The following is a 16487-nucleotide window of genomic DNA, read 5'->3' on the forward strand; positions in this document are numbered from 1 at the left end:
ACCGGTTCCGGTAGGCGTGCGTCTCTTTCTGAAGTGGGAATTGTGCAGATCGGAGGCGGCTTTTCATTCAAGGATAGGTGTTTGATAAAGAAAATATAAATTTCTTTAAAAATATGGCAGCCGATCACGTAGATGTCTGCGGTCCTCATCATATTACGTAAGTCATTATGAACTGCATAAGTAATATTCAATACATATGTTCACACATATATTCCTCATATACTACTTCAATGACCCCCTCGGAGTCTTAAATTGAGAGAAAACGTCTGTTCGTCTTTGTGCCGACGATGCAATTTTATACAGACTCATATTTTGTGTAACAGACTGCCAAGTGCTCTAAGACCAAATAACCAGAGTGTCAGACTGGGCAAAAACTTGGCAACTGAAGTTTAACTTGGCAATAAATGCTCTTCGACATCCATGTATCCAGCTAACATAAATTTTGCCTACAAACCTGAAGCCCTACCCTTAAAATATTCTGGCAATTGTTTTCATTTGGGTGTGTGTGTATGTGCAACTCGTCAGTCTTTACTGGGCACATGAACAATACTGTTTGGAAGTCAAATGACCCCCTTTTTATGCTCATGCGTACCCTCTTTAGCTAAGAAAGCTGCTTATTTTAGTAGTAGCTTGCTAATAATGGAGTACGTGTCAGAGATATGGAACCCGGATCTTAAATACATAGTGGAAGACCTAGAGAAAATTAACCGCAAGGCTTTTAAATTGACATATGACTTTAGTAAACTCAATAATATAAATTTATTTTGAAATTATAAGTAGAAAATGGCAAGATCTTGAACACAGACGGAAGCTTAAAGACATGCGCCTTTAGTGTAAAATCCAATTTGAAACTTAACATTCATCGGTTCACACAAACCAGTTCTCAATATTTTACTAGACACCACTAGGCCTATATAATACATAGTATAAACAGTAAACGCAATGAACCATTAACTTTTAATCGTGTATTGAAGTTTTAGATTTACAATTTGTAAAACTTTTTTCGTCTAATAGAACAATTTTATCTCTACAGGCTAACCCTGCGACAGGAGATACCATACAGAGATAGATTCAAAAATAAATAAATAGATTCAAAAAATTTTAGAATGTTGTTATTTGTCATTAGAGGTTTAGCTAGGCCATCAGTAAAATATCCTAGCTAACATAGTAAACACAAGTTGATTGATTACATGCTCTCAAGGTAAAGTTTTTACTAGGACATACTTCATGTGCATAATATATAGTGCATGCGGAAACAACAATAGAAGATTTTCTATTGCATGATTATTAATTAGTAGTTTTAATAATTCTTGATAGTCCTAATGCTTCAGCTTATTTTCCTCTATTTAACGTCGGTATGCGAAAACTATTCACGCTCTTTTTATTAACTTTCGTAACGCATACAGTAGCTTACTTGATAAGCTGGTTTTTTTTCTCTGTATGAACCGGCTGCAAAAACATACGCTATTATAGCTTCCAGCTAGACCAATCATGTAAAATATTGTCATATTGGTCAGTGTACAATATTTAATGCAATCCAAATCTTATTTAGTGTCAGATGTCTATGTTAGATATCAACTGCACAGGCGAAAATTCAAGACATTTATTAAGATCACGAAATGAAACTTTAGCTTGTAAATATTCTATAGCCTACTTACTACCTTATGCTGTATATTTTGTTAATAACTGAACTTTCTAGTCATTGTAACGCTAGATATCAATTATTAATTATTGGTTTATAAGTTTAGTGACTTGCTCAGCATCAGTTGGTTACAGTTGATATATTCATTAACTCGGCACTCAATTGGTGGTAGTTGAGTTTTGTGATATTGAAAACTGCCAAGTTTATGTCGGGTTCAAAGTCCATAGCAGACACACGTTGGCTCCATTGTATGGCCTTATGTACATCTATTGTATAAACCTGATAAAGATTCATATTCTCCTTTGATGGACTGGATTGTAACCACTTTAAATAAGACCTACCTTTTTTTACTTTCATTTCCTTTGAACGTCTAGTTTTAAAAATGTATCATACTTTTCGGACTATAAACCGTACCCCTATATAAGCCGCATCTGCTTTATCTTCCAAAAAAGATAATACAACAATACATAGGCCGCACCTTTGTATAGGTCGCGGAACTCAGGACGGTGCTTTTTAACACGGCAGCAACTTTCCTATTGAAAACAGAACAGTGCCTCACGGCACAGTTTCGTATTAATCGACACTTTTTAACCTAGTGCCTAACGGAACAGTACCGTTAGGCATTGTTTCGTTTTTTTTTCACTGTTAGAGGCGCACTAACCGGAGATTATGGTTAATGCGTCTTAGGGATGAAAGAAAAAGCTACAGAATAGTCGCACCCTTATATAAGCCGCATGGCTCAAATCATCAGAAAAAAGTAGCTGCTAATGGTCCGAAAAGTACGGTATATCCTACAGGATGAAAATATTCGATAGATTTAATAATTCGCGAGTTCGCGTATAGTCAAATCCGCGAATTATTAAATTCCGCAAATAATTAGTTTTATTTTTAACACAATGGAGAATAACTACTACTTCAAATTAAAAGCTAGCAGCTAGGCAGAGTTAATAAACGTAGCTAAGTCCCAAACTCTTTTAAAATCTTCGCCGGGGCTCTGAATTAAGCCCATTGCCAATGCATCACACATCTTTATAAAAATTTTCAAGGTTGTCACAATTTATTTGGCACGGCATCATCATCAATAAAAAATCTGCAGTTCTTTACGTTGAAAAAACTCATAACTTGCCACAAGTTGTTGGTTCACCCAAGGCCTCCAAATCGATGAACATTAATGGAAATCTCTGGATGCAGCCAAAAATTTATAGCTTAGCATGATCAACATAAAATTCTTAGCTAAACAGAAACCTAAACACGTGGTATACGCACGTGAAAGTTTTACTCTATTGCTAGCTGCTTTCACAGATTAATTTATTCGCGAATAATTGGTCCACGAGTATGCCTGAAAAGACGATTTAATTCCGAATTAATGAAAATTTAACTTCGTGAATAATTTCATCCTGTAGAGTAATTATCTTTCCTCGGTTCAACTATAATTGTGTAATAACAGTAGCCCACCTGTCATGACTGCAATGCTGTGAGTGTTATCACTAGGAATGGCGTTCTATTTGGCATGGGCAACCCTCTACTAGACATCTGTGTTACCGGCGACCAAGATCTGCTGGACAAGTATGTCAGCCTATGTTGTTACTATTATCTATTTTTCCTTACTGCCACAATTGAGCCTCTAGTCAAGATTGCATAATGCTTTGTTAATCCTAACCAAAGGTATGATTGGATTTGAAGGATCAAGTGATACATAAACAGTGTTACTAGTTGTTCATGTAGCGGTCTCCATGCTTAGATTGTTAATTACTGCGCTTACTCTCTTTGAAAAGAGCTTACTCCTATGTTAGTTGGTCAACTGATATCAGTTCCTCGCAATTATATTTATGTCTTGCAATAATATTAGTACTGCGCAGTGATATTAGTGCCTTGCAATAACATTAATATGCAATAGTATTGATGCTCTGCAATAGTATTAGTTTTATAAGGTGATATTAGTGCCTAGCAATAAGATTAGTACTGCGCAGTGATATTAGTGCCTTGCAATAATATTAGTATTGTGCAATGATATTAGTGCCTTGTAATAATATTAGTATCATGCAGTGCAATTAGTGCCTTGCAATACTATTCGTACTATGCAATAATATTAGTGATGTGGTGTTGGTGTAAGTGTGCATAAATTTGTTTCTTACATTACCTTATCTATAAAGTTTAATGAATTAACTGTAACTTTCGTGGATATTTAAGGTACCCATGCTAACTCCTGTGTGTATTAAAACAAAATATCAGTTTGTGTGTTGGTTTCCATTGGCAGGTTTCCTGCCCGTTTCATATGATGTTTGTTTTCCTTTTTAGATATAATCTGAAAGCTGATGATCAGATCTTAGCTGAACCAAGTCATCTCCCCTTGTAAGCTGTGTTGACTTCTGTCGAATTTACCATTGCTAATCCACTTTTCTTGTCATACATGTTGCGTATCCATCTGGCACTAATAAGTGCTTTTCAACAAAGGGCTATGTTAGTGCTTGGTTTCTTCTTACCCACTCATCTGTTGCTGTTCGTCATTCACGCAGCTTGAGTTCATCTGATTCACAGATTCACAGAACTTAGTGATTCGAAAGATGTTGAGTTTCTAGCTGGTGGAGCCACACAGAATGCCATGAAAGTAGCTCAGGTACGTACTGAGTGGTTTAACCGTGAAGGTGATAGAATCATCTAGCTAACTCTGACGCTCAGTGTCATAACGTTACAAGTATAAATAATACTGTGAATGGTTCATCTTGGCAGCTGCATTCAACCCTAATGAGAAAGTATTGTTTTAAACATGCAATCTTTGCATTTGAAAAAAAAAACATAGTTTGGTCGGGCTCATCGCTATGAGAGCATAATTAAGAGCTGCTATATGTATAGAAACCGCTATTTATACTACAAGTACAAACAAGACAGAAGCATCATTTTTTATTTAAAAAAATGAGATATTTATTTTGCTGGGACTGTTTATATTCTCCATTTCTGTTCTGAGTGTGATGCTCACTAAGAAATAAAAGTCAATATTGTGAATATGTCGAAAATTTGAAAGCAATGTTCTAGCTTCTACTTACAGTGGCTCTCTCAGAAACCTAACACAACAATATTCATGGGCTGTATAGGAAAGGACAAATTTGGAGAAATTTTGAATGAGAAAGCAAGCGCTGTCGGCGTCAGCGCCCACTACCAGTACGATGAAAAAGAGGCTACCGGAACAGCAGCCTGTATTATCACTGGTAGTAGCAGGTTTGTCTCATTACAGTTTGTGGTTACATGGGATTGTAAAAACAATTTTAAACAACGAAAATTTTAAACTATTATAATAAGGCAAAATATCATATTTTTAACTTGATATGAATCTTATTTTACTGTTGCCATAGCTTATGCGCTGTCGTTTGGACTTGTCTTTAACAACTTCATGTTTACCACGTACTGTGTATTTTTACTGTCTGTCAGGATAAACCTGGGCATTTGCACAGATGTTAGCGTTAACTTCTGTTTTTAGCAAATTTCTATCTATCAGGGGTTAACATTCCATGCAGACTTGTTTGCTAAATATGTGTCAGCTACTGGAGAGCAACACAAGTGTACAAATCCATCCAACCTCCAACAATTGAAGACCTTAGTTGGCACATATTGCCATCGTTACATACCCTGGCACATAATCCAAGTGTCTGCTTGGTGCATCTACTTTGGTCAGTTCACTTGTAAGATTTGTTGGGACTGCTTTCCTAAAGGCTGGGCATCTGTGACAGGGTCCGACAGATAGAATTAGGAAGTTTAAATATATTGTTAAGGAAACGACTGAGTTCTTCTACTCGCTTCCCAAGAATCAGACCACTTGAGTACAAGGAAATGAGTATATATTTCACATATATACATGCATATATATATATATATAAGGGTACATTTAAATATGCAATAACCATATTAGGAACTGCACAGTGTGAAACCTCCATCCGCTCTGCTTTCCTCTGTCCATCTGTGCTCCTTTTATAGTCTTCGTGTAATCTTAAGCCACACTCTTCAATCATAGGGTCGACTCGGTAGCCGACCGGAAGCTTTAGCGAGGTCTGTGTCATTGGTCGAGTCAGAACTCGGTACTGGCATCCGTCGCTCCCTTGTCTTCCCTCCTCTCGCTCTCTTCTCTCGGCCACCACACTATAATTCTAAAATGTATCGCTTTGCATAGTCAGAGATGAGTTGCGTGAGTATCCACTCAGTGTGAGAGCTGAAATTGCTCGTAGATGCTGTGTTACATCAGGTGGGCAGCGCTGAGAATGTGTAACTGAATACCTTTCACTAGGTCAACTCTAGCAATGTTTAGATAACGACTTCACATTTGTCAACTGTTTATTATATACACAGTATTAACTGGCCACGAGCATTCCTTCTTTTCCCCGGTTTTCCAACCTTTTGACCCTCAGCGCAACCGGCTGCCTGAAGCTTACTGGTGTTCCCAGGCACCTACAAGACCAAACTGTTTGTTATCTGGTTTCTCAGTTTTATAAACAAAAGTTATTAGCTATAATGAGGTCGCAGTTTGATTTGGAACTCCTTGTATTTCTTACCATTAGAATTGAGGTCACAGTTTGATTTGGAACTCCTTGTATTTCTTACCATTAGAATTGAGGTCACAGTTTGATTTGGAACTCCTTGTATTTCTTACCATTAGAATTGAGGTCACAGTCTGTTTCGCACAGAATTCTGGTGCAAATTGTCATCAAATGCAGTGAATGGGCTTTATACAGGTGTGAAATTGACAACTCTGGTATGATTCTATTACATTGCTTGCCGACAATTGACTATGAGAACTATGTGCTTTTACATCAAATGTATTTTAAGGTGATGACAGAAATTATTACATTACATGAATATTTTGCTCAGAAATATGGCCTTTGCAAATATAAAACATTTGCCGTGTTTGTCGAGTGTCTTACCTGTTTATAGTAATATCACTGAGTTACAACCCTTCATCCTGTTTATAGTAATATCACTGAGTTACAACCCTTCATCCTGTTTATAGTATTATCACTGAGTTACAACCCTTCATCCTGTTTATAGTAATATCACTGAGTTACAACCCTTCATCCTGTTTATAGTATTATCACTGAGTTACAACCCTTCATCCTGTTTATAGTATTATCACTGAGTTACAACCCTTCATCCTGTTTATAGTATTATCACTGAGTTACAACCCTTCATCCTGTTTATAGTATTATCACTGAGTTACAACCCTTCATCCTGTTTATAGTACTATCACTGAGTTACAACCCTTCATCCTGTTTATAGTATTATCACTGAGTTACAACCCTTCATCATGTTTATAGTATTCTCACTGAGTTACAACCCTTCATCCTGTTTATAGTATTATCACTGAGTTACAACCCTTCATCATCTCAAAGTCCTTCTCATTTTTGCAGCGACTATTTATTTCTTGAAGTATTAATTAATAATTAGTGTCAGGTGAAAAGTTGAATTGCTTTGTTGCCACTAGTTATGTATAAATATTATTGAGAGTTGTCTGCTCAGAAGGCACATTCAGATTGCTTCTATACAGTAACGATTTGTACTTGTATTTTTGTTTTTCATTTGTTATAACATAAAAGAGAAACTCAGACCATCGGTGATTAAAAGGGTTTAACCTTGACCGAGTAAGAAACAGAATGAGCAACTGTAAAATGTGAGAAACCAATGCTAATAAAAGCATTGGTTTCTCAACATCAGTTTTTTGTTGTTGATCAGATTAATTGCACTATCAATCCCACAGTAGCATGTGGTACGCTTCAATTTGATCAAACAACGGAAGCTGTCTTCCACCACCCTTCCTGTTTTCAAGTAAGTTTAGCAGTATTATATGATTACTTCAGATCACTAGTGGCCAATTTAGCTGCGGCAAATCACTTCACGAAGAATCACTTGGATGAGTCGCAGCACTGGGAGATGGTGACAAATGCTAAGTACTACTACATAGCAGTGAGTTGCTTGTTTAATAGTATTACTTGACTTTGATACTGCTATATGGCAGCGAGTTACTTTTGTTTTCTGTTTGATAGCACTACTAATAGTAATACTGCATAACAAGGAGTTACTAGCCAATGATTGGTTGGTGATGAACTGGCATTATTTCAGCACGATAGCTTTCGTGAATGGGGCTACGTGCACCTAGTGGAGTAATAATTTGAAAGTGATTCCTGACAATAGTGGCATGATAGAACCTGGTCGAACTTGACTAATAACTTGTTTCAGACTTTGTCTGATCGTTCAGGAAGGAAGGGAAGTTACGACTCATTGGCAGGATTTCTTACATGCAGGTCTTAATCGGTCATTATTGTTTTCTTCAGCAACATATCAGTGCAAAATAATGTAAAGCGAACAGATTTGTGAGAAGTTTGGGAAAATTAACAATGCTGGCTGGTTCTCTTGCTAACTTGGCAGTATAAACAAAACCTTTTATTGAAAACTTTCTCTAAAGCTAGAAAATTCTTCGAAATGGGCTGTTAATAAATGAAACTTGCATTAATTACTGCTAGCAGACTGATTTTGTGGAAGATTAGATGAAATCAATATACGAAATCCTGGTCTGATTATCTCCCCTTAGTCGTTTCCCGCTCATAAGGTTACCGTAAATTCCGGCGCTTAAGTCCAAAATTTGATACCAAATTTCAAGCTTAAAATTCCATCGTCGACCCATATGGGGGTCACATATTTCATGACACGAGTATTAGTAAAACTCATCTTCAAAAACCATCGCAATCAAAAGTTGCATGATGTGACATACATGTCTAGGGATTTATTTATAAAATAGTAAAATACTATTAATCCTACTCAAGATGAGATGGATCATACACCAAGTCCCATTCTTCACCATTCAAATTGTTATCGCTAGGATCTTTTCTGGAACATTTTTTAAAAATTTAAATGCTTTTTTGTATTAGTTGCCTACAAGCCTACACTTCAGTAATCTATTTGACACGCTATCATTCATCCATCCTTTCTTGTACATGAGTCACGATTCTTGACAGAAATCTGTCTTGTGGCATGTTTTCTGTTAAAAATGTAAAAACTTGGTTGTGTCCTGCTCCCAAGGTTGTCTCCCCTTTGTTGTGTCTTACTCCCAAGGTTCTCTCTCCCCTTTGTTGTGTCCTACTCCCAAGGTTGTCTCCCCTTTGTTGTGCCCCAATCCCAAGGTTCTCTTTTCTTTGTTTTGTCCTACTCCCAAGGTTCTCTCCCCTTAGTTGTGTCCTACTCCCAAGGTTGTCTCCCCTTTGTTGTGCCCCAATCCCAAGGTTCTCTCCCCTTAGTTGTGTCCCACTCCCAAGGTTGTCTCCCCTTAGTTGTGTCTTACTCCCAAGGTTCTCTCCCCTTTGTTGTGTCCTACTCCCAAGGTTCTCTCCCCTTTGTTGTGTCCTACTCCCAAGGTTGTCTCCCCTTTGTTGTGCCCCAATCCCAAGGTTCTCTTTTCTTTGTTTTGTCCTACTCCCAAGGTTCTCTCCCCTTAGTTGTGTCCTACTCCCAAGGTTGTCTCCCCTTTGTTGTGCCCCAATCCCAAGGTTCTCTCCCCTTAGTTGTGTCCCACTCCCAAGGTTGTCTCCCCTTAGTTGTGTCTTACTCCCAAGGTTCTCTCCCCTTTGTTGTGTCCTACTCCCAAGATTCTCTCCCCTTTGTTGTGTCCTACTCTCAAGGTTGTCTCCCCTTTGTTGTGCCCCAATCCCAAGGTTCTCTTTTTTTTGTTTTGTCCTACTCCCAAGGTTCTCTCCCCTTAGTTGTGTCCTACTCCCAAGGTTGTCTCCCCTTTGTTGTGCCCCAATCCCAAGGTTCTCTTTTCTTTGTTGTGTCCTACTCCCAAGGTTGTCTCCCCTTAGTTGTGTCCTGCTCCCAAGGTTCTCTCCCCTTAGTTGTGTCCTGCTCCCAAGGTTCTCTCCCCTTAGTTGTGTCCCACTCCCAAAGTTGTCTCCCCTTTGTTGTGCGCCAATCCCAAGGTTCTCTCCCCTTATTTGTGTCCTACTTTTAAGGTTATCTCCTCTTAGTTGTATTCTGCCCCCAAGGTTATCTCTCCCTTTTGCTATTTGCCATTTATACTTGTCATTTTAAACAACTGTTGCACTTTCTGTTATCATCTCTACAGGGTTTTTTCCTCACTGTAAGCCCTCCTTCTATCATGGAGGTGGCCAAACACTCACTCAGCAACAAGAAGACATTCATGATGAATCTTTCAGCTCCATTCATCTCTCAGTTTTTTAAAGATCCCCTCATGGCAGCCATGCCTTATGTAGACATTCTCTTTGGTAATGAGAGTGAGGCTGCAGCTTTCTCTACTGCTATGGATTTTGGAGTAAGTGCTATATATTACCTATCGTAGTCTAAGTAGTAGGTGCTTTATATCACATCTACCAAAGGCTAACATAATTATATACATTGTCAAATTTTTATTTGAATGTCATCGCGCTGTATTTTCAAGCCTTCCTCTACCGTGGCTTTTTATTAGAGGTCATGTTCAAATAGAGAGAGAGGCTGTATTTTTAGACGAGCTCGTCTGAATTTTTGGAAGATAAATTTTGAATGAAAAGTGGGTGAAGCGATGCTAATGTCACCTGTATTTTTGCACTTTCCTTTAGGCAAAGCAATATTATTGCTGTCAGCATCAGTATTTTTGCTTAACTGCTTTTCATATACATTCATACCTCAACATATGAGTGCCCCAACATACGAAAGTATCGAGATACAAGCAGAATTTCGAGCAAGTTTTTTCTTTGAGATACAAGCCAATTCTCGATGGCCACTATATGGCCAAGTATGCGAGAGGCCGCTTATAAAAACAGCATCGCTTGGTCGTTCTCCTCGAATCAGTTTAAAAAGTCTTTAAAAGGTTGGCTAAACGGTTACAGCACACGCGAGCAAAAAAGCGGCAAGCCGGAAACAGATAATACAAAATTAAGGCCACAAAATTGAAATAAGTTTAGTAAAAGATTGAAACTTAGTTTCAAGTATGTGTTTGGCAAGCTTAAATTATTTAAGTTAAATTCAAAGTTTCTGTTATGCGGTGTCACAAAATATTAGTGTACCGAACGCATTGCTGCCAAGTCTCTCAGACCGCCGTTAGCCACTACATCCGTCTCGAAGGTAAAAACTTACAGTAGTGTACGTAGGGATGTTACATTTTGTTGCAGATTTTAATAACTAAATAAGTATTTGTTTATTTGTTAGCAAAGGTACTGAATTACATCAGTTGAAACCACGTTTTTTCAACGTAATATCCTGTTTTATGTAGTTTTTTATAGTATGGTGATGGATTAATTTGTATTTAGTTATTTTATATAAGAAATAGTGCCTTGAGACACAAGTAAATTGACATGAGCTCAGTTCTAGAATGCATTGAGCTCGTATGTCAAAGTATGACTGTACATGAAAATAGCAGGTCAAGTTAAATAAGGAACTATTTGGACTACAAAAAAAATTAGTCGGATACAGTTATTAATTATTTCGATAGTATCAAAATTCAAATTTAAGAAAAACTGGTTTATGTTTGAGTTTTGCTTTAGAGTTAGCAAACAGACATTGATACGCCCATAAAAATGACATAATACGGACGCTGTTATGTCATGTGGTGTTTCTCAAGAATATTTTTATCGCTCATCAAAACACTTTAAAGTCTTCAGATCAGATTGTAAACCACATTATGGACGATTCTGAAAACAATGGATCCGATTTAGACCTTAGTGATTTGGAATATGAGTTCTAATGGTTGTTATGATCAATATTCTCAGGTATACCCTCACTGAAACCATGGCAACCACTACAGCAACAATGAAAAAATTAATTGTTATTGATGTAACCGAGTCATTATTAGTACTATTTTGTGGACACTTTTCTACGGATCACTTTCTATTATCTGTTAGTACAGATCAAAGAATGTGATAGTAGCAGCCAAATAGAGGTGGCACTCAATTAAAAGATGGCACTGTATTTTTCAACCTTTCTCCAAAACCAGCTTTTTTATTATAGGTGGCGTTTAAATAAAGGTGGTGTTTAAATAAAGGTGGCATTCAAGAAGGCATCTTAAAGGTGTGGTTGTGTCAAATTTGAGTTGATTTTAAAAGAAAGTATTTTTCTTTGTCTATCAGTTGATATGTTGTTTGTTGTGTTAGGCGGATCTCATTGTCAAGATATTTTATGATTAAAATCGAAAAAAATTCATAGCGGTAAAAACGCTCAGGCCAAAAAACATGCCCGGACTTGCCCAAAATGAGGTAATGCGTGATACAACCTTTCTCTATCTCTCGTATTCACATCGACTATTGCGATAAAAATCTAGTCTTACACGGCTCTATTGGCATATATTTTATCTTGTATTTGCTCGTGTTGGCTAGAATAAAATTTTTAATTCAGCTACAGATACATTATTACTAATGTCTCAAACGCCTCAAACAAGAAAAATTAAAAACTTGTCATATTAGCTTCTTCTAAATGCTGTGTTAACATCTTATTACCGACTACCAATTCTACCGGTCTACGGTAATTCTGTCAAGCAAACTATGTAGAATATGGTCTTCGTATTGGCGCAGTGCCGTCGCTACCCACACTAATGATATACAGCCCCCTAAAGCTCCGCCCACATTATCATGCCCGTTGCCTATCTGGGGGGCTGTATATCATTGCCCACACCGAAAACTAGTTTCTTACTAAGTAAAATAAGCAAGCCACGTCTTTGAAAAGAATATGTGGCGAAACCAACTACATCTCTAAAAGTCATGTACATTGTATAGTTGACTGTCAACGTTATCGAGTCATTATTAATATCAATTTGTAGAAAAAATTCACTGGTCACATTTGATTAGTTGATTCAAGTACTAAACGAATGGTCGAGCTATGCAAAAGTGCCTGTCCTTGCAGCTTCGATTGCACTTCATAAATCCATGTATCAAACAAGATTTCAGCACAGGTTTCAACGGGGCTATGATGTATTCAATGTTCTGCAAATCATGTTTTGCATTATCTTCAACAATATTATTTTAATACAGTATATAATTTTTACAAGCAAAAAAAATTTCATTTCGGCATAAAGCTTTTATTAAAAATATCCATCCAAGTCGTGGCCACTCACATAGTTTCAGCTCATACAATAAGACAAATTCATCTACTGCAGCTAATGCTAACAAAACATCATGGTTTATGCAGCACACATTCAAGTCTCTCTATCCCATTTATGGCAGTTTCCACACTGACAAAGCTGCTTCGGCTGGTGGGACCACATAAACGTCCTGTAATCAATAAAACAAATGCAATAAATATATGTCATTCGTAGATATGTCATTCTAATGCGTATCTACTGAAAGCTTTCAAATTGGGAGTTAGACAGATTGCCAGTGGAATTTTAAAAATGAATAAAGGTTTAACAAAAGCATAAGTACGCCAAGCCAACGATTCGAAGCTTTGGTTCTGGAAGTTGAAGATGTGCATTGATCAATCGGTTTTCTTTACTTTCTACAAGTGAGAAGTGAACATCTAAAGTCAAATCATAAATCTACATAATTTACTAGCTAAAACTGTCCAAGAAAATTTGAAGCAAATGTAGCTAGGTGAAACGACAAAAAGTTATAAAACGATGGTTGGTGATAGCAAAAAGTTATAATCATCTTAATTAGTACATGTATTAATGAGTACTAAAATATTACCTTTAGTATATTCATCAATCTAAGCCATTGTATTGCTAGATGCTATGGATTAAAAAGAAGCCGTCAAGAACTCACTGTACATACGTATCTCGCACGCGCGCACAGGAAATTACATTATAACCTCAAACAGGGAAATATAATTTGAATGTAAACTCAACAGTATATCTATAGGAGACTCAAAGTAAAAGATAAATTTACCTCCATTCTCCTATCTTTCTCTGTAGCACTTTAACCACCTGATGCTCAGAAAACTCGGAGTCACCTTCGCAGTAACTTTACAGTAATTTTTACAATTCTGTTGTTCGTCAATAAAACGTGTCAATTGAGTAATTCATTAAAGTAACGATGTGAATTAATTTAGTAAATGTCGGTGTCCATGCGATTTAATAACAGAGTAAAATCCCTAAATTTGAGATCACAGACAACGCGTTTTACGAGTGATACATTTATTAAGACCTATATAAAAATTTCGTGCTGATGATTGGGTAATGAAGCCATCTTATATTTATCGCTCGTGGACTCTTTTCAGATGTATCACTTAGTTATGTCACGAATGAAGCACCCGCTGAAATGTGAGCTTTTTAAAAGATGGCCTCATTTAGACACGTATATCTCTGGACAGGATTAGTTTACAAAGACAAAAATGGCATCAAATTGTAGCTTATGTTTTAGCCTTTTATTGGTCTTAATTTCAATAAATCGACCTTTTTGACGCAACCACATCTTTGAAGGAAGTTTTATGGTAGTAGGTACATATATATACATTCGGTAGGCAGACATAGGATAAGTGGTAGGCAGCATACGCATGCTGCCGGCAATTTGGAAAAGTCTTAGATCAGGATGTAAATGAGCCAGTGGTGTTGGGGGTGTTAATTGCAGAAGTTGCTAGCAGTCTGTACGGTTAGAAAGATAATACATTTTAAAATTGTAAGAGTTGTCTTTTTCTTCATGTCTGAAGTGAAATCCTGAATTAAGTCGAAAGAGTCACATTTTTTAGACTGAAGATGTGAAGGAGATAGCAATGAAGGCTGCTGCATTACCAAAGGAAGACGAGGCACGTTCCAGAATTGTTGTGTTCACTCAAGGGGCATTGCCTACAATTGTCGTTGAAAATGGTGTGGCCACAGAGTATCCTGTCATTCCCCTCCAGGATGGAGAGTTGGTGGACACCAATGGTGCTGGTGATGCATTTGTAGGCGGTGAGTAGATTTCTATCTAACCTCCCCGCCAGTCAAGATTTCTCTTTTTAAAGAACCCTGTGCCTAGTTTCAAGATTTTCCTCACTCCATTGTTTTAATATGGTTTTGCTAGGCTTTCAAACTTCTCTTTGTTTAAAGGTAAACTTACACGATTGAAGTGATACAAATGAGAATAACACCAATATAGAGCTAAGACATCAAGCTTCAATTTGATATTATTTTTGTCTTTGTAGACCTACTCAGTCAGAGATATAATATTTGAAATGACACCTTATTTCGAAATGCTCAGATTCAATTATGAAGTTGATATTGCGTGTCTATAGTTATGAATATTAAGTGAGCCAGGCGGCCGCGCAGCTAGTGACATCATTTTGGCCCGTAGTTCTCTCCGAAGTGTGTTAACCGCGATCAAGTTTTGACAATTTTGCTCTAGAAAAATCCTGGCAGTCAGATCACCTCAAACATCAAAAACAATTGCAAATTATAGGAAAATATGATAATTTTTGATAAAATTTCGTATAATTTTGTTAAAGTTCATTTTTCATGACTTTCTGAGCTGTTTTTATAGCAATTTTCTATGCTTTGTATTGAGGGTGTATAGGGTATTGAGAGTGGCCCAAGGCTTGTGTTATACAAACTGTTTGAAAAATTGAAAAGCTAGTGATTGTTATGTAGTTTTGAGTGCAGATGACATGCCTATGCAGTGATAGGCTTGTCATCTGTGAGTAGATTCATGTTTCTGTGTTACGACTTGCAACAGCAGTTGGGCAGTGTCAAACAGCTGCTGCTATGCAGCTAAATAAACATGTCATGGGGATTGTATATATAAACTTGAGTTCGGTCATCTGTCAGAGGTTTCCTGTTGGCAACTTTCTCACCACCCTTACGGGATAGGGCAAAGTTCAAATCCGATCAGCTTCACATTTCATTCACATACATTTTGGAAATTCCTGATCCTAAACCTCTTACTAATCGCTTTTGGCGTTGTGCTAGCTTATGTTTGACTGGCAGCGCTACATGGTATGGGTCAGCAGAATCTTATGTGTTGCACCACCTGCTGCTGCGCTTCACCTGCTGGTCACTAAACAACGATACAAGCTAATACTCGCTAATAAACACGACACTCAATACTGATGGAGTGCTTCAATTGAAAAAATAGTCAGTGACCAAACATATTAATAGGTTTTATTGCTTTCCTCGGTAGAAACAAGTTAACATGAGTTCTTGCATTTTATTGGTGGCCTTGTGATAGTAGCCGAAAACGTCTTGACGGTTTGGAGACAGGAAACCTTCTACTGCTGCTGTAGGGAGAAAGTAATTTGCCCAAACAGTATTTAAATTAATGTAACACTAAAATTATTTAATGTTTTTTAACGACAAAATGCGAAACGTGTGACAGGCTGATGTGTTTGATATTGTAGGATTCCTAGCCCAGTTGATACAGAAGCACCCTATTGCGGAGTGTATACGATGCGCTAATTATGCTGCCAATGTCATCATCAAGCGGGCGGGCTGCACATTCCCTGAGAAACCTGACTATAATTAACTTAGTGTTTAGGCTATTATTTTAGTTCTGTGACTCTTGACTGTTCATATGTCTTGCGCAGACTGCTTATCACCAGTGTTGCCCTTTTTACCTCTTCTGTTTCTATGTTTATACATGTGGATAAGTTAATGAACTTTTAGCGGTTCTGGGGTAATACAGGTTGCTAAATACTTTGCTGATTGTGTATTGCCTCTCTTAACACTGAACATGAGCTCTCTTCATGCTGTGCTACATGGCACAATTGTATAGACGTTGCGGAATCGACTGACATCTGATGTCTCGAAGTTTAGAAAAACCAACTACTGTGCCATTTTGAGACAAGTCAGCAAAGTACAAAATAAAGTTTTTGCCCAAGTAGATGCGTATAAAGCACACTTTTGACTGAACGGATGCTGCTGCATGTCATCTGCATCTGCTACTGTTTCAAATGCATCACGGAGGCACTAATAGGTGCA

General features: G+C 37.4%; 1 protein-coding gene across 1 annotated transcript; it reads left to right on the plus strand.

Moving 5' to 3' along the window:
- The first annotated feature begins 14 nt into the window (after positions 1-14).
- LOC137401165 (adenosine kinase-like) lies at positions 15-16207 on the plus strand. The gene is made up of 9 exons (XM_068087546.1): positions 15-157; positions 3134-3208; positions 3941-3994; positions 4181-4259; positions 4689-4858; positions 7483-7588; positions 9741-9947; positions 14285-14486; positions 15908-16207. Exons 1-9 carry the CDS (start codon positions 114-116, stop codon positions 16030-16032), a joined length of 1062 nt encoding a protein of 353 aa, XP_067943647.1. The 5' UTR covers positions 15-113; the 3' UTR covers positions 16033-16207.
- The last annotated feature ends 280 nt before the right edge of the window (positions 16208-16487 follow it).

This window comes from Watersipora subatra, chromosome 7 (genome assembly GCF_963576615.1).
Source record: "Watersipora subatra chromosome 7, tzWatSuba1.1, whole genome shotgun sequence".
In the NCBI taxonomy this organism is placed as follows: domain Eukaryota; kingdom Metazoa; phylum Bryozoa; class Gymnolaemata; order Cheilostomatida; family Watersiporidae; genus Watersipora; species Watersipora subatra.

Bases quoted from the DNA above. Each gene is read 5' to 3' on its own strand.
- LOC137401165 (XM_068087546.1), top strand. From the start codon at position 114: ATGGCAGCCGATCACGTAGATGTCTGCGGTCCTCATCATATTAC. The intron at 3,209-3,940 runs GTATGTCAGCCT...TTTCCTTTTTAG, and splicing joins GACCAAGATCTGCTGGACAA to ATATAATCTGAAAGCTGATG. The intron at 4,260-4,688 runs GTACGTACTGAG...TTCTACTTACAG, and splicing joins ATGCCATGAAAGTAGCTCAG to TGGCTCTCTCAGAAACCTAA.